Below are 18905 nucleotides of genomic sequence, written 5' to 3'. Positions count from 1 at the left end.
CGGGTGCGACGCTCACCCCAAACTGGAGCCTGGTGCATTTAAATGCACCCCTATGAGTCACAATCATTTGCGCCTCTGCCATGGCATCATCAACTGGTAATTGTTGGTAGGCCTGAGCCAAGTCTAATTTGGCAAAAAATTTTCCGGGCCCCAGGGAGTGTAGTAGATGATGCACGATCGGCACCGGATAGGCGCTCGGTTGCAAAGCCTTGTTGATCGTGCACTTGTAGTCAGCGCAGATCCTAATTGAACCATCAGACTTAACTGGGGTCACTATAGGGGTTTCCCACTTTGCATGGTCAACGGGAACCAACACCCCTTGTTTAATTAATTTGTCCAGTTCCGCATCGATCTTCGGTTTCAATGCGAAAGGCACCCGTCTGGCCTTGAGTCTTATTTGGGCTACGTTGGGGTCTAAATTAAAGGAGATAGGGGTCCCCACATACTTGCCCAACGTGTCCCCGAAAACGTCCTGGAACTCGGTCAGGAGACTGTCTTTTAACGATGACTTGAGCATCTGGTGGACGCCGGTGAAGCCCATGCCGAGGGCTCGGAACCACCCCATGCCGAGAAGGCTGGGAAGCTGCTTCGTGACAATGGTCAGCGGCAGGTCTCTTTCGTAGTCTCCGTAGGTGACTCGGAACGTGCCCACGCCTTCGAGGGGGACTCGGTTCCCCTGGTAGTCTAGGATGCGCAGTCTCTGTTTGGAGAGCTGGTCCTTCCGGAACGATGGCAAGAGGGTCTTTGGGGTCGCCCAAGACATTATGGAGAGAGCCGATCCGGTGTCGATCTCCATCGAGCATGGCTTGCCGTTGATTTCGACCACCGTGCTGACTTTGTCCTCGATTTCCGCGCTGGCCTGGTCTATGTGAATGCTGCGGCCATCTCGAGGTTCAAATTCGCGCCGTTTTTTCGCGCCGCCTTCTCTCGTTGGCTGTTTCTGGCGCGCTGATTCTGGTTGGCTGCGGCGCTCACGTGGTTGGTGTTTTCTGGGCAGAATGGCTCTACAGACTCACGCCAAGTGCCCTTTTTTCTCGCAACGCCTGCAAATCGCCTCCCTGTACTTGCAGGACAGTCTGTCATGGTGCCCTCCACAGCTGGGGCAGCTTCGCCGCGGGCTGCCCATGTCTTTTCTCTGGTGCTCTGTTCGGAAAACGTCCTCATCCGACTCGGACTCCGAGCTGGATCCGGCGTCTTCTCTGTGCACCGGGGCAGACTTGAGGTTATCTTTGCTGGTCAGCGGACGCTGCAGCATTTCTGCGGCTTTTGTGGAGGCTTCATGAGCCCTGGCCTCGTCTAGGGCTCCAGCAAGCGTCAAATCAGGCTTGGCGAGCAGGCGCCGTTGTAGCCTAATGTCCCGAACGCCACAGATAAGTTGCTCCAGCAACGCATCGTCCAAGTCTCTATAATCGCAATGAGTTGCGGCTTTTCTCAGGCTGGCCATGTAAGCGCTGACTGGTTCTCCCTCTCGCTGAACGCGCTGTCTGAGTTGGTATCGTTGCACGAACTTGGAGGGCACGGGAGCATAGTGAGCCCGGAGCGTGGCCATCAGGGTGTCCCAGGAGACGGTCTGGACCGGGGTTGGCTCACACAGTGACTCTGCCATCTCGAACACGTCGGGTCCGCAGTGGCTTAGGAAGAGGGCTCTCTTCCGATTAGCGGAGAGCCCTTGCATGTCGCTGGCTTCGAGCGAGCATTCGAACCTTGTTAGGTACGAGACCCATTTTTCGCGGGTCGGATCAAAAGGCTTGGGCGGAACGTAGGCAGACATGTTCGGTATGTCTCCTGTAGTTCGCCTCGTCGCCTAGCTGAAGCTCGTGTCTCACTGGTTCGCTTCTTGTGCTCTCGATCCCACCTTCGTCGCCAATGAAGTGGTTCGGGAATAACGAGAGGCACAACCAAGCAAGTGACAACAGGTCTTTAATTTACAGTGAGACTTCAGCCAAAACTCAGAGGCTGCAGCCCTCCTTATATACAATCCTGGAGGGACTGTCAGTCAATCAGAAACATAGGCAGGTTTGAAACTCCCGCTCAAAAGTATCAATACATAACAGGAGGAGCTGGACGGAGAGGGGAGGAGCTATAAGCGCTTCCTGTCTGGTTCTGTGCAGACTCCTGGCTGGGGTCGTTCCGGGGAGGGGGATCCAGGTGTGAGTCCGGCGGCGATCCTGGGCGCCTCTCTTGGGGAGCGGAGTCCGGGCGAGGAAGAGAGCCGCCTCTTTGCTATGGAGCGCCAGGTGAGAAGCTCCTTCCTTCCTTCCTTCCTTCTTCCCATCTGGGGAAATGCTCAGACAGGAGACCCTTCAATGCAGCTTCTTGGGGCGCTGCTAAGATCCTCCTGCAGTCCCCACTTTCTCCTTGGGGAGATTATTATTATTATTATTATTATTATTATTATTATTATTATTATTATTATTATTATTATTATTATTATTATTATTCCTGGTCGTTTCCCGTCCTTTTCCTTTTCTCTGGGGCCGTTTCAGATCCGGGAGGCTTGGAGTTCAAGGGCTGCGAAAGCGGGGGGGGGGAAAAGGGGGCGATCCCTCCCAGGAGCCCTTGTTTCAAGAGGAGCCGCCTCCGGAGGGAGCATCGGGGAAAGGCTCCTTCTGATGCCCTTTAATCTCTTTGCCCTCGTTGCTTTCATCCCTTCAATTCGTTTCCATTCTTCAATTTAACTGGGTTTTTAAAGTCTTGGGTGCATTTAAAGGCCTTTTCCTGGGGGCCACTGTTTCTCAGCCTTGGCAACTTTGTGGTATGTGGATTTCTGCTCCCAGAATTCCCCATGTGAGTTGAAGTCCACATATTTTACAGCTCCCAAGATTGGGAAAGGTTGCTGTAGGCCAGGGGTGGGGAACTAGGGCCCTTTTAGGACTGGTGGACTTCAACTCCCAGAATCCCCGAGCCAGCTGTGTCAGGAATTCTGGGATTTGGAAGTCCACCAGCAATAAAAGGGCCCTAATTTTCCTCTTTTACAGTGGGGTATTCCAAAGGGCAAGTCCCAGCTTTGAAAAGAGTTTCTATCATCTGATAAGGAAGGTGGACATTATATAAGCATAGAATAACATACTTGGAGTTGGAAGGGACCTTGGAGGTCTTCTAGTCCCACCCCCTGTTTGAGGAGGAGGAGTCTATACCATTTCAGACAATTGGCTGTCCAGTCTCTTCTTAAAAGCCTCCAGTGACCTTAGTCAGGATTCTGGGGATCAAGATTCGTACCTTGAAATGGCTGAAATAAAGACCTGTGTCCCATATCTGGGAAAGGTGAGAGAGAAACCACAACTGTCTTGCTAAAAATCCTTAAGGCTACAGGATGTCGGCATGGCTTCTTTGGCACCTTCCTTACTGTATCTCCTGTCAATCAAACAACTGTATTTCCTGCTGATGTCACTGAAATACGAAAGCATGAAAGAAATCATTCCAGATCAATCCCAGCCATTGTCCGAATCTGAATACAGGTAGTCCTTGACTTAGGACCACAATCGAGCCCAGAATTTCTGTTGCTTGGCATGATAGTGGCTAAGTGAGTTTCCCCCCTTTTTATGACCTTTCTTGCTACAGTTGTTAAGTGAACCACCCTGCTGTTGTTCAGTTAGTAACACGGTGGTTAAGGGAATCTGGCTTCTCTATTGACTTTGCTTGTGGGGAGATTGCAGTGGGATCACATAACCCTGGGACTCTGTAGCCGTTACCAATATGAGCCAGTTGCCCAGTGTCCAAATTTTGATCAGGTGACCATGGGGATGCTGCAAAGGTCCTGTGAAAAGCTGCCAGGAGTCAGTGTTTTTTCAGTGTCCTGGTAACTTTGAAGAGTCACTAAATGAATGGCTGTAATTCGAGGACTACCTGTATACGTGAGAGACAATTTGGACTCTGTCTTTTTATTGGTGCCAGTCCAGATCAACTCCCTGGAAATGGGAGCGGATCTGCTTGAGGCCTCCAGAGTCCAGCTCTGAGGTGCTTTAATACATACATTCATGGCTGAGATAATCTGCCTCTGAATCCAATCCCTGGTCCTTCCACCCCTTTCAGTTTTCTTCTCACCCAGGGTGAGCTTCTATGTAATGTTGGTGTGGCTGCAAGGGACTCACATAAAGGGGTTCCCTAGTTAGCCTAGAAATAGGCTGAAATCAGCCTTCTGCACTGGCTGCTCAGGAATATCATTAGGTTGTATGATAGCAAATTATTCCCTTGCTGTTTTCTTTTCACTCCTAGACACTCTCGTGGCCTCGTCTTCATCCCCCAGAACCTCAGGTCTTTATAGCGGAGGCTTAACAACGGTTGAGCTTCCAAGGCAGGTAGGAGGATTCTTCCCTCCCCTCCCCAGATGTGCCAATCTCGCAATAACAGAATAACACAATTGGAAGGGGTCTTAGAGATCTTCTAGTCTATCCCCCTGTTTCAAGCAGGAGACCCGATACCATTTCAGACAAGTGGGTGTCCAGTCTGTCCTTAAAAACCTCCAGCCCACAACTTCTGAAGGCAAACTGTTCCATTAGTCAATTGTTCTCACTGCCAGGAAGTTTCTCCTTAATTCCAGGTTGCCTTTCTCCATGATTAGTTTCCATCCATTGTTTCTTGTCCTGCTTTCTGGTGCTTTGGAAAATAAGTTGAGCCCTTCTTGTTTGCAGCAGCCCCAGAAATACTGGAACACGGCTATCATGTCTCCCCTAGTCCTTCTTTTCTCCAGACTAGCCATATCCAGTTCCTGCAATCGTTTTTCATATGTTTTAGTCTCAAGGCCTTTAATCCTTAGTTGCTCTTTGCACTTTTTCCAAAGTCTCCACATCTTTTTGGTAATGTTGTGACCAAAACTGAACTCGGTATTCCAGGTGTGGTCTTTACTAAGGATTTTTAAAAAGTGTTGACCATGAAAGCCTAAAGTAAAAAGTAAAGTTCAAGCTTGACTTTTGCACAGAAATTAAACGGTGAACCCACTTGATTTGGAAGGATTCATCTGCTCACCACACTGGGTACAATTAACCCAGTGTTGTATTCAGTCAAGATATCCAAGGTCAAGCCCATCAATGCACAACAAACGAATATGTGGTTGCTGCTCCTCCGGCATCGGACAAACCAGTAAAACATTAACTAGATGTATCTCTAGCCAGAGGCACTTTATGTTTTTGGAAAGGTTCTCCAGAGAAGATGTTCGGTCATGAAATTGTGCAACAGTTGTCCAGATAAAGTTAGAGACACTGAAACAGACTTGTAGATTTTATATAAATATAAATATGTTTAACCTACAAATTCACCGCAGTCTTTGTCATCATCCAGAAAAGGAAGAACATAAGATAGTCAGGAACATCATGAGGTAAATCTAAAACATTATTTGTATTTGTATTTGTATTTATTGAATTTGTATACCGCCCTACTCCCGAAGGACTCGGGGCGGTGAACAGCCATAAAAATAAAACATGGAAATACAAAATTTAAAATAGAGATAAAACAAATTAAATAAATTTGGCTGAACCATATTTAAAACCCCAATAATTTAAAACCAAATTTAAAATTCCCATTTAAAAGCGGAGAACTTTAGGTCAGGCCGGCTTGCTGGAATAGGAACGTCTTAAGCGTGCGACGGAAGGTACGCAGATCCGGAATCCTCCGTATCTCGGGGGGGAGCTCGTTCCAGATAGTAGGTGCCCCCACAGAGAAGGCTCTCCCCCTGGGGGCCGCCAGTCGACATTGTTTGGCCGACGGCACCCAGAGGAGCCCTCTCTATGGGAGTGTACCGGGCGGTGGGAGGCTATTGGTGGTAGCAGGCGGTCCCGTAGATAACCAGGTCCTAAGCCATGGAGCGCTCTAAAGGTGATAACCAAAACCTTGAAGCGCACTCGGAAGACCACCGGGAGCCAGTGCAGCTCACGCAGGAGGGGCGTTACATGGGAGCGCCACGTCGCTCCCATCACCACCCACGCGGCTGCACTCTGCGCCAGTTGGAGCCTCCGAGTGCTCCTCAAGGGGAGCCCCATGTAGAGAGCGTTACAGTAGTCCAGACGGGAGGTGACGAGGGCATGAGTGACCGTGCGTAACGAGTCCCGATCCAGAAAGGGACGCAACTGGCGGATCAGGCGAACCTGATGAAAAATCCTCCCGGTCACGGCCATCAAGTGCTCTTCTAAAGACAGCCGTGAATCCAGGAGGACACCCAAGTTGCGAACCCTCTCCCTGGGGGCCAATGCTTCGCCCCCAATAGTCAGCGATGGCACCAGCTGACTATATCGGGACGTCGGAAACCACAGCCACTCGGTCTTGGATGGGTTGAGTCTGAGCCTGTTTCTCCCCATCCAGATCCGTACGGCCTCCAGGCACCGGGACATCACTTCAAGGGCATCGTTGGGGTGGTCTGGGGTGGAGATGTACAGCTGGGTGTCATCAGCGTACTGATGGTACTCCACCCTGAAACCACAGATGATCTCGCCCAGCAGCTTCACATAAATGTTGAACAAAAGGGGCGAGAGGACCGATTCTTGTGGCACCCCACATATAAGGAGCCTTGGGGTCGACCTCTGCCCCCCTGTCAACACAGTCTGCGACCGGTCGGAGAGAAAGGAGGAGAACCACCGTAATACGGTGCCTCCCACCCCCAACCCTTCCAACCGGTGCAGCATGATACCATGGTCGATGGTATCAAAAGCCGCTGAGAGATCTAATAGGACCAGGATAGAGGAGCAGCCTCTGTCCCGAGCCCTCCAGAGATCATCCACCAACGCGACCAATGCCGTTTCCGTGCTGTACCCAGGCCTGAAGCCCGACTGGAACGGATCTAGATACGTCATTTCATCCAGGTACTGGGGAAACTGTCGTGCCACCACACTCTCAACAACCTTCGCAACAAAGCGAAGGTTGGAGACTGGACGATAATTAGCCAATATTGCCAGGTCCAGGGAAGGCTTCTTGAGGAGAAGTCTCACCACCGCCTCTTTCAAGAAGACACAGAAGGAAAAAAGTAGGGAAAAAAGGGAAACGTCCCTTTATACTTACAGCAACCAATCATAGCGTAGATTGCATCATGCATGAGTCAGCACTCCCTAACTGATCAGTTACAATTGTGTTCCGGCCTATTTGTACACTTTACTGTTTCAGATTCTAAATTCAATATCCTAACATGTTTGTTTGCCCTACTTGAAAACTAAAGGTTTTTCATTAAGAAGTAGACTCAAATGTAATTCATTGAAGTGTTCATTGTTAGGAAGGTTCATGGAATAAGTTGTGGTTTTTCTCTTCTTCCTGTGTCAGGATTTGGTATCGGTTGAGGATGTAGCTGTGTTTTTCTCCGTGGAGGAGTGGGCCCTGCTGGATTCTGAGCAAAAAGCCCTGTACCAAGAGGTCATGCTGGAAAACAAGAGGAACATGGCCTCCTTAGGTAAGAGATTCTGTTGAGATATTTACATTTAGGAGCCAAAGGTCAAATTTTATATCAACTTAATAACAAGCATAGCATCATGTTTTGAACAAATGGGAGTTTGGAAGAATATTGATAAATGTTCAAATACAGCAATGGTGCTTGATCCTTTTCACACCTAAGTTTGTCTTAACTTTTCTTTTTTTCTGTTACAAGCAGATGTTGGATGGGAGATGGAGGATTCTGGCCAAGAGGCAGCAGCACCTTTGCCAAAAGGCAAAAAAGAAGATGTAGAAAAGGTGTATGGAAAGCAAAGTTCTGAGGAAAAGCAGTTAAAGGGGGAGCTGGAGAATTGCTCTGGTTTACCTTGTCCAGATCCCAATGTCTTATTGGACAGAGATGATTGCCAAGAAAAAGAAGTGTGTTCAAGGTGTGGGAAAACACTCCTAGATGAATTGGGATTATGTGACTGTTGCGAAATCCCTGCTGGAGAGAAACAAGATGAAAGCAGGCAACACTCCAGAGGGACCCCTCCTCCTCTTTTACATGAAAGCATACAAGAAGGAGGGGAAATGTACAAATGTACAGAGTGTGCAGAAAGCTTCGATACAAGCCGCTCCCTTGCATCGCATAAAAAAATTCACAAAGCAGAGGATCCACACAAATGTCTGGATTGTGGAAGGACCTTCAGTCAGAAAAATCATCTTAATTCACATAAGAGGGTCCACAAAGAGAAGCAGCAGCATCAATGCATCACCTGTGGAAAGACCTTCAGAAACAGCACCTCCCTTACTTCCCATCAAAGCAGCCACAGAGAGGAGAAGTTGCATCAACGCAGGGACGGTAGAATGAGGCTTACGTGGAGCAAGGAGTCGAATTACCCCCAAAAAAGGCGCACTGGAAATAAATCATGTAAATGCCTGGAATGTGGGAAGAGCTTCCGCTCTGCAAGTGACCTCACTTACCATAATAGGATCCATACAGGGGAAAAGCCGTATCATTGTACAGCGTGTGGGAAGAGTTTCACCCAAAAAGGCAATTACAATTCACATAAGAGGATCCACACTGGAGAGAAGCCGTATAAATGCACAGAGTGTGGAAAATGCTTCAGGACCACCGATTCCCTTACTTCCCATAATAGGATTCACACCGGGGAGAAACCCTATGAATGTTTAGAGTGTGGAAAAAGCTTCAATAGACGTGATACACTAACTCAACATAATAGGATGCATAAAGGGGAGAAACCTTATAAATGCCTGCACTGTGGAAAGAACTTCAGTCAAAAAGTTCATCTTAAGTCACACGAGAGGACCCACATGGGGGAAAAACCATTTCAGTGCATGGAGTGTGGAAAGCGCTTCCATTGCTCTTCACACCTTACGGTCCATCACCGAATCCACACGGGGGAGAAGCCCTTTCAGTGCTGATGATGCTAATTGGTTTGTGGTGATTCTCAAAATTTGCTTCATGCCCAAGAGAATCTGTAAAAATGCATGGTGTATGGAAAAAGGGTTCCAAAGCAGTAGACTTTTTTGATCCATTAAAAATAAGAATTTCCTTTTATAATTAGGAACTAACTTTTGGATACCGTGTTTTTCCCAAAATAAAACTTGCTTATATTTTTTTGGGCTCCAAAATAAGCCCTAGGTCTTTTTTGGGGGGGGGACACGATTTCAGGTTAATCAGCCCAGCTGTTCACTTTGCACCCCCTGGTGCACGCAGAAGAGGCGGCAAGCAGGACCAGCGTTATCTGGCAGCTGCTGCATCCTGCCTGTCCCTTGGTCAGTGCACTCGGGCTCGTCTTCGCACGGCAGCACCAGCAGCAGACAGAGGCATAGGGCAGAAGGCAGATGATCCTAACATGCCGCGTGGGCTACAGGCAAACTAAGAGACCCGATGACAAACCTCCTGTGGCCACCCACCCACTCCAGCTCCAGATTTTCGACTGGAAGCATTGCGGTGAGATAATTGGGGAATTAGCGGGCTCCGATGAGCTCCACGAAAACCCGGACTGACGAACTGCTGCCAAGGTATTGAGTATTGAGCAGGAGTGGTGACTGGAACGGAGGTATGAAGCTGGGTGAGTGACAGCCAACCCACAGGCGAAATAACAACAACAACAACACAACAACAACAAAAAAAAAAACATGAACCTGAAAAACTCCCAGTGTAAAAATAGCGGCTATATATACTTAGAATTGAAATATGAATTTAGTAAGAAATGGGAAATCGTATGATTGTAAAAATGAAATGAATAATTGGAATATTTTTATTTGTATTTTTGAAATTTATATAATGATATGTTTTTAGAAATATGAATAAATTTAAACTGTAATAATTGAAATACCTTTAATGGTATATGGTGGTGAAAATAGAAATGGCTAAATTATGGCTTTGAGCAATATATGGGGAAAGCTATATGATTAGAAGATGTTTAATTGTATATTGTGGTGAAAGCAGAAATGATTAAGTTGTGGTGTGAAGGAACATATGGGGAAAACTAGTTTATTATTATCATGTAAACATAATTGATTTGTAAGAAGCTGGGTTGCATGAAAATGGAAATAATTGGAATACCCACGTTCATATTTTTGGAATTTATATAAAGAAACATGGGGAAAATTATTTGGTTATGATTAATATACAAGGAAAAAAGATAGTTATATAACTAACTGATTTATACTAAAATGTTGGATTGTATTATCAAAGGAAATTATGTTATAAAATAAGTGGCTGTATTATTCCTATAAGAATTGAACAATTGTAACACTATATAATTAATTGAGGATCGATATAAAAATAGATGACAATGGGAAGGGGTGCAACATAGAATAGAAGGGAAAAATTGAATTTGGTTAAGATTAGAGATGAGAATGAAGGGGGTAATATCGGTTTAAAAAAATAGATGAGAATAAATATGATGGCAAAAAGGAAGTATAGAAATTGTAAATTTAGTTAAAATGACTAAACACAGTTTAAATTTGTGAATCGGCCAAATACTCTGTTCAGAGAAAATATGTTTGTATGTGTGTTTGTGTAAAAAATAAAGAAACCTTTTTTTTTAAAAAAAAGATGAAGTCGGAGACACTGAGACAGACTTGTAGCTTTTATATAAATATAAATATATTTAACCTACAAATTTATAGCAGTCTTTGTCATCATCCAGAAAAGTAAAAACAGTCAGGAACATCAATTAAGTAAGTCTTAACACCGTGATGGCGAATGTATAGCATGGGTGCCACAGGTGGCACGCGTAGCCATATCAGTGGGCGCGCAAGTTCAGCTCTGGCGCGAAACAGGCTGTTTCCTGTCTCCGGAGGTCCTCGGGGTGGGGGGTGGGGAAGGCCCATCTTTTGCTGTCCCCAGCCTCCAGAGCCTCTCTAGGAAGTTAGCAAATGGGCTGTTTTCGGCCTCCGGAGGGGTGGGGAAGGCTGTTTTCGCCCTCCCCAGACTCCTAGAGAGGCTTTGCAGGCTGGGGACAGCAGAAAACAGGCCTTCTGGTCCCAACGGAAGTTGGCAAACAGGCCATTTCTGACCTCTGGAGGACCTCCAGGTGGGTGGGGAAGGCCCTCCCCAGACTCCTAGAAAGGCTCTGGAGACAAGTGAGAGAAAAAAGGACCTACCGGGCCATCGTGCCAGGAGCTGGGGGGGGAGCGCGGGGTTGCACACGCATGCGCGGGGGTGGGGGGCATAGAATTATGGGTGTGAGCATGTAGGTGCATGACACCCCCCCCCAGCCCCCCACTCCTGGCACGCGATGGCGAAAAGGTTAGCCATCACTGGTCTAACACATCATGCAGAACACACAGAAGGAAAAAAGGAAGGGAGAAAAAGGGAAACTCCCCTTTTATACCTACATCAACCAATCATAGCGTAGATTGCATCCTGCATGAGTCAGCACTCTTACTAATCAGTTACAATTGTGTTGTGGCTTATTATACACTTGTTCCAGCTACTAAATTCAATATCCTTACATGCTTATTTGCCCTACTTGGAAGCTGTGGAGGTTTTTCATTAAGACAACTCACATGTAATTCATTGAAGTGCTAATTGTTACGAATGTTCATGGAATATGTTGTGGTTTCTCTCCTCTCCGTGTCAGAGTTTGGCATCATTTGAGGATGTAGCTGTGTTTTTCTCTGTGGAGGAGTGGGCCCTGCTGAATTCTAAGCAAAAAGCCTTGTACCAAGAGGTCATGCTGGAAAAGAAGAGGGACATGGCCTCCTTAGGTGAGGGATTGTGTTAAGATACTGTAGTGCACAATAATGGTTTTTTACTGCACATGAAGTCCTGCATCATTGGAGAAATTTTTTTTGTTTTGGGTGCTGTATTCTTCTCTAAATTGCTGATTTTCAAATTTGCAAGCTATTTATCTGAGGTTTTCATCCTTTTCTATGAAGCCTGGCTTTTCTTCACAAATGGACAGTATGGAGACTGTGGCCTTCACAATCCACTCGCTCCCGTTTGTTAAGAATCTGATCCAATCTTGCACATGCTGTGCATGAAGGGAAGAAATAACCAAGCGGAGCAGGTTAAGAACAAAGATTTGTTTATTTATTAGGAAATTTATATTAGGGCTGTTGGAAGAAAAATTCCTCTGGTTCAGTTCCCAGCTGGGAGAAAGGCACTGGAAATAAAATGGAGGCTGATGGGAAAAAAGATTCTGTTTATTGATAGGCAGAACCAACTTGTGATTCTGGGGCAGCTGACCAAATGGGCGAATGAGTGGATGGATCTTCATAGGTTTCTGTGACTTTGAACTGATTGTACAATGAAGAGGGGATTGTGTCTTTTGCTAAATGGTGGTGGGTTAATGCTATTTATGTCCTAAAATGTCCTGTCCTGTCCTGCTTCATCCCATCACCCGGTAGCTGAAGATGTTTTGTTTATGAATAGATTGGCCTGGATTCCTTAATGGGCCCAAAGTCTCCATCTGTAATCATTTCTGCTGGAAGTTATTTTACTATGCAAGAAATTGGGGCTGGAGCATGTTTCTCCTTTGGTGAAATAATAATCTGCCTCTTTTAATCACCAAAATATTTCATTCTTCCAGGAGGGGGAGGGATGCCTGATTACTACTTTAAGGGCCCAAGGTCTGTCTGGATCTTGAGTCTATCTTCTGGAGAGTTGCCCATTCCCACCACTTGGTGCTCTGATATTGTTCTCCGCTGGAAAGTTACAATTTTTACCAGCCCTCTGTCAAACTGCCCTACCTTACAGGGTTGTTTTGTGGGTGAGGAAGAAGAATCAGGGACTAATCTTCAGCTCATGGGGAGGGTGGGAGGGGAAAGTCGTGGAATTAATGGATCAATCCATCAAAGGATGGGTAGCATGTGGCTGCTGCTGCCTCCTCTCCCTAGTAAATACCCACCAGAGATTCTGCTGACCCCTTACTGAAAGGACACCCCTACGTCACCCCATTTTGGATTTTACCCGGAGAGGCTTGTTCTGATCGGGCAGTGTTGTTTTTTTTTAAAGAGGTTTTAAATTTACCCTATGTTTCAGACTGTAAGACGCAACAGAGTATAAGACGCACCAAGATTTCGAAGAGGTAAACAAGTAAAAAAAAAAATTTTGCCCTCCCCGGCCTTGAGGAACACTCTGTAGGCCTCCAAAACCCTCTGCGCATTTCATTTTTGTGAAAAACGGATCCATTTTTCACAAAAACGGGGCCTGCAGAGGGTTTGGGAGGCCGGCAGAGTGCGCCTCGAGGGCAAAAACGTAACACGGGGGGGGGTTGGGAGGCCAAAATTGGGCCCGTTTTTGGAAAAAATGGGGCGCACAGAGTGTTTGGGAGGCCCACAGTGTTCCTGTTGGTTGGGGAGGGGAAAAATGCCCCCATTTTTGCAGAAAATGGGCCTCTTTTCACAAAAAATAGGCTCATTTCTGGCTCCCCAAACCTCCCCCATGCATCGCGTTTTTACCCTCCCTAGCCCCTGGGAGCACTCCGCAGGCCCCCCAAACTCTCTGCAGACCTCATTTTTGCAAATTTTGAGAATGAACAACAACCAATTCATGTCTGCTGTGCATCTTCTTATGTCGATTAAAGTCACTAGAGCTTATTAATTTCTTTCCACACTCCACACACTGATACGGCTTCTCCCCTGTGTGGATTCTCTTATGAAGTGTAAGATAACTCCCGTCTTTGAAACTCTTTTCACACTCAGTGCATTTAAACGGTTTATCCCCTGTGTGACTTCTTTTATGACGCGTAAGAGTCTTTCCGTCTTTGAAACTCTTTCCACATTCAATGCATTTAAATGGTTTCTCCCCTGTGTGGGTTCTTTTATGACGCGTAAGAGTCTTTCCGTCTTTGAAACTCTTTCCACATTCAATGCATTTAAATGGTTTCTCCCCTGTGTGGATCCTCATGTGGGAGGTAAGACTGCCACTCTCATTATAACATTTTCCACACTCCAGGCATTTATAGGGTTTCTCCCCTGAGTGAAGCCTTCTATGGATCTTGAGTGAACTATTTTGACTAAAGCTTTTTCCGCACTCGTGACATGTGTATGGTTTCTCCCCAGTGTGGATCCTCTTGTGCATACCAAGGTAACTACTTTTTCTGAAACTCATGCCACATTCCATGCACTTATATGGTTTTTCCCCTGTGTGAATCCTTTTATGGATCGTCAGTTCTCCAGAATCACTGAAGCATTTTCCACACTCCTGGCACTGATATGGTTTCTCCCCAGTGTGGGTTCTGCTATGTAAAATATAGCCTTTTTTTTCATTGAAGCTCTTTCCACACATGCGGCATTCATATGGCTTCTCCCCAGTGTGGAGCCTTTTGTGACGAGAGAGATGCCCCAATTCAGTGAAGCATTTGCCACATTCGATGCATTTATAAGGCTTTTCACCCATGTGGGTCCTTTTATGGGTATTAAGGTTACTTGTTTGACTGAAGCGCTTCCCACACTCGGTGCATCGATGTGGTTTCTCTCCACTGTGGACACTTCTATGGGATGTTAAGTGGTTGGATTTACGGAAACTCTTTCCACACTCCAGGCATTTGTACGGTTTCTCCCCTGTGTGGGTCCGTTCGTGGGCATGAAGGCCACTAGAACTGATAAAGCGCTTTCCACACTGCAGGCACTGAAAGGGCTTCTCCCCCGTGTGGATTCGGTGATGGACCATAAGATGTGAAGAGCAATGGAAGCGCTTTCCACACTCCATGCATTGAAGTGGTTTTTCCCCCGTGTGGGTCCTCTCGTGTGACTTAAGATGAACTTTTTGACTGAAGCTCTTTCCACAGTGCAGGCATTTATAAGGTTTCTCCCCTTTATGCATCCTATTATGTTGAGTTAGAGTACCACGTCTATTGAAGCTTTTTCCACACTCTAAACATTCATAGGGTTTCTCCCCTGTGTGAATCCTATTATGGCAAGTAAGGGAATTGGTGGTCCTGAAGCATTTTCCACACTCTTTGCATTTATACGGCTTCTCTCCAGTGTGGATCCTCTTATGTGAACTAAGATGATGTTTCTGCCTGAAGGTCCTTCCACAATCCAGACATTTGTATGGATCCTCTGCTTTGTGAATTTTTTTATGTGATGCAAGGGAGCGGCTTGTATCGAAGCTTTCTGCACACTCCGTACATTTGTACATTTTCCCTCCTTCTTGTATGCTTTCATGTAAAGGAGGAGGAAGGGTCCCTCTGGAGTGTTGCCTGCTTTCATCTTGTTTCTCTCCAGCAGGGATTTCGCAACAGTCACATAATCCCAATTCATGTCGGAGTGTTTTCCCACACCTTGAACACACTTCTTTTTCTTGGCAATCATCTGTGTCCAATAGGACATTGGGATCTGGCCAAGGTAAATCAGTGTATTTCTCCAGCTCAACCATTAACTGCTTTTCCTCAGAACTTTGTTTTCCATACATCTTTCCTACAACTTCTTTTTTGTCTTTTGGCAAAGGTGCTGCTGCCTCTTGGCCAGAATCCTCCATCTCCCATCCATCACCTGCTTGGAATAGAAAAAAAAAGAAAAGTTCTAAACATGGTGCTATGCTTGGTATTAAAGTGATATAAGATTTGGCCTTTGGGTCTTTCTTGTTCTCAATGGTACAGAACCTTCTATCTGCCATCTGTTATCTGCTTGCAACAGAACGAAAGAAAAGTTAAGATAAACTTAGGTGTGAAAGGGATCAAGCACCATTGCTGTATTAGAACAGTATAAATATTCTTCCAAACTCTCATTTGTCCAAAACATGATGCTATGCTTGTTATTAAGTTGATATAAGATTTGACCTTTGGCTACTAAATGTAAATATCTCAACAGCATCTCTTACCTAAGGAGGCCATGTTCCTCTTGTTTTCCAGCATGACCCCTTGGTACAGGGCTTTTTGCTCAGAATCCAGCAGGGCCCACTCCTCCACGGAGAAAAACACAGCTACGTCCTCAAGCGATATCAATTCCTGACACAGGGAGAAGAAAAAAAGACACCATATTACATGAATATTCCTAACAATGAACACTTCAATGTTCACTGAGTCTTCTTCATTGAGTCTTCACATGGGAGTCTCCTTCTTAATGAACAAACTGCAGAATTTCCAAGTAGGCAAACGAGCGTGTAGGATATTGAATTTAGTAGCTGGAACAGTAAAGTCTACAATACGGTGCAACACAATTGTAACTGATTAGTTAGAGAGTGCTGACTTATGCAGGATGCAATCTACGCTATGATTGGTTGCTGTAAGTATAAAGGGGGAGTTTCCCTTTTTTCCCGCCTTTTTCCCTTCTGTGTGTTCTGCATGATGTTTTAAAGTTACCTCATGATGTTCCTGTGTTCCTGACTCTCTTATGTTTTTACTTTTCTGGATGATGACAAAGACTGCTGTAAATTTGTAGGTTAAATATATTTATATAAAATCTACAAGTCTGTGTCAGTGTCTCCGACTTCATTTTGACAGCTGCTGCGCAATTTCATGACCGAACATCTTCCCTGGAGAACCTTTCCAAAATCATAAAGTACCTCTGGCTAGAGATACATCTAGTTAATGTTTTACTGGTTTGGCTGATTCCACAGGCGAAGCAACCCCATATTCCTTTGCTGGCCACTGATGGGCTAGACCCGGTGTCAGCAACCTGAGGCTCTGGAGTCGCATGTGGCTCCCTGTTGGCTGAACCCACCACTGGCTGGCCCTGACCATCACCCTCCCCTCCCTGTCACTCCTCACCTGAGAAGGTAATAGTAATACCATTACTAAATTTGTAGATGATACAACAGTGGTGGGACTCATCTCTGGGAGGGGTGGTGGCAAGTCTGCCTATCGAGATAAGGTGGACCAGTTGCTTTCATGGTGTGGAGACAATAACTTGGTCCTCAAGTCCAATAAGAGGAAGGAGTTTATAGTGGACTACAGAAGGAATAGATCAGACATTGCTTATCAATGGAGACCGAGTGGAGCAAGTGGCCAGTTTTAAGTTTCTGGGTGTTATCATAAAAGAAGACCTGATCTGGGGCGCTCACATTGCAGCTCTGGTCAAAAGGGCCCAGCAGAAATTATACTACCTGAGACTTTTCAGGAAACAACAACTGGATGACAAAAAGCTGGTGACCTTCTATTGCTGCACCATAGAGAGTATTTTAACTTATTGTACCTGTGTATGGTTTGCCAATTGCACAGTGGCAGATAGGACAGCAGTCCAGAGGGTCAACGTCATTGCCCAGAGGATCACTGGTTGTCCTCTCCCCTCCTTGGAAGAGCTTTATAGCTCCCGCTGCCCTAAGAAAGTTCAAAACATTCTTAAAAGATCCATCTCATCCTGGGCATCCTTTTTTTGAACTATTACCATCTGGAAGATGGTACAGGATAATAAAAAAAAAGGACCAATAGTCTGAAAAATAGCTTCTATCCCAGAGCAGTAACTATATATGAATTCTATTGTATGGTGCAATATTAATGCAATATCAGGGGTTTTCAATTGAATTGTATGGAATGTGAAGGATGTGTGTTTGTATTTTATTTTTATAGTTCTAATGTACACTGAAGATGACATTTAATTTCGTTATATGAGGTGCAATGACAGTAAAGTAAAGTAAAGTAAACTAAACTAAAGGCGACGGCAGTGGATGGAGACTTGCTCCATATTCCAGAGCGGAAATGAAGCTCCCCTGTACTTGCCTCTTCTTCCGGCCCTTGTTGGTGCTGTGTGCACCTCGATCGGTCAGGGAGACGCGTGACTTGCTCTCTGACCCGAGACACTGGCCTGGCCTGGCTGACGCCAGTTCTCTTGCTGCCTCCATAGCCTGCTCACTGGTCTTGCAGCACCTTCCGCAGCACATTTAAGTTTAGTGCACTTCACAATAGGGAGACGGCGTCCCCTCCCCCTCCTGGAGCCCATTATGATGCAGAGCATTGGTGCAGTCGGGCCGGGTCAGTGTCTCGGGGCAAAGAGAAAGTCCCATGTGCAAATCCCCAAAATGCAATGCATGTGTGTCCCCTGCTCATGTGCCCCCCTGCAGATGTGCTTGCGTCCCCATGCATGCATCCTGCCCCGTGCATGCATGGCAGACAGCTGGCCAGTAGAAGGCACACACCCATGCGTGGCGGAACTGAGCTGGGGCGACGGCTTGCGTGCCCACAGAGAGGGCTCTACATGCCACCTCTGGCACTCGTGCCATAGGTTCACCACCACTGGTATAGAGTCTCCTGCTTGAAACAGGGTTGGACTAGAAGATCTCCAAGGTCCCTTCCAATTGTGTTATTTTGTTATTGGGAGATTGGCACATCTGGGGAGAGGAGAGGAGAATCCTACCTGCATTGGAAGCTCAACCACTGATAATCCTCTGCCACAAAGACCTGAGGTTCCAGGAGATGAAGATGAGGCCCTGAGAGTGTCTAGGAGTGAAAAAAACCAGCAAGAGAATAATTTGTTATCAAACATCCTAAGGATATTTTTCAGCTTAGAGTGCAGAAGGGTGAGTTTAGCCTATTTCTATGCTAACTAGTGTCAAGGACTACCTGTATTCAGATTTGGACGAAGGCTGGGAAAGACCTAGAAGGATTTCTTTAATGCTTTTATATTTAAGTGACATCAACAGGAAATACAGCTGTCTGATTGACAGTAGACACAGTATGGAAGGTACCAAAGTAGCCCTGGCGAATTCCTGTAGCAATAAGGATTTTTAGCAAGCCTGTTGTAGTTTCTCTATCGCACTCCCCAGATATGGGGCATAGGCCTTTATTTCAGCCATTTCGAGGTAAAAATATTGATCATCAGAATCCTGACTAAGGTGCTCCCTCACTGGAGGCTTTTAAGAAGAGACTGGACAGCTACCTGTCTCAAATGGTATAAACTCCTCCTCCTCCTCAAACGGGGTTGGACTAGAAGACCTCCAAGGTCCCTCCCAAATCTATATGTTATTCTGTGTTTCTATAATGTTCACTTTCCCTTATCAGATGATAGAAACTCTTTTCACAGCTGGAAGTTGCCTTTTCGAATAGGCTACGGCAGAAGTGAGGAAGTATGGCTCTATTATGATGGGTGGACTTCAACTCCCAGAATTCCTGACACAGCTGGCTCAAGGATTCTGGGAGTTGAAGTCCACCAGT

The 18905-nt window shown here is 46.0% G+C and overlaps 2 protein-coding genes across 2 annotated transcripts in view; one reads left to right on the top strand and one right to left on the bottom strand.

Annotated features, from left to right (window-relative positions):
- LOC139309847 (zinc finger protein 721-like) overlaps positions 1-18905 on the bottom strand; it is a 145430-nt gene that overhangs the window by 123720 nt on the left and 2805 nt on the right. The window contains exons 4-7 of the mRNA XM_070934046.1: positions 18109-18191; positions 15638-15764; positions 14662-15312; positions 13377-14577 (exon numbers count right to left, since the gene is read on the bottom strand). Of these exons, the coding sequence (XP_070790147.1) occupies positions 13377-14577; positions 14662-15312; positions 15638-15764; positions 18109-18191 (2062 nt within the window). The remainder of the gene's footprint in view (positions 1-13376; positions 14578-14661; positions 15313-15637; positions 15765-18108; positions 18192-18905) is intronic.
- LOC139313437 (zinc finger protein 331-like) lies at positions 690-8775 on the top strand. Its single transcript, XM_070939048.1, has 4 exons — positions 690-827; positions 2112-2237; positions 7243-7369; positions 7568-8775. Exons 1-4 carry the CDS (start codon positions 690-692, stop codon positions 8773-8775), a joined length of 1599 nt encoding a protein of 532 aa, XP_070795149.1.

The sequence above is a fragment of the Pituophis catenifer genome, unplaced genomic scaffold (assembly GCF_029215685.1).
Source record: "Pituophis catenifer annectens isolate HBS135680 unplaced genomic scaffold, rPitCat1.0.hap2 SCAF_2, whole genome shotgun sequence".
Lineage (NCBI taxonomy): Eukaryota > Metazoa > Chordata > Lepidosauria > Squamata > Colubridae > Pituophis > Pituophis catenifer.
This window is presented reverse-complemented; position numbering and strand designations above follow the sequence as displayed.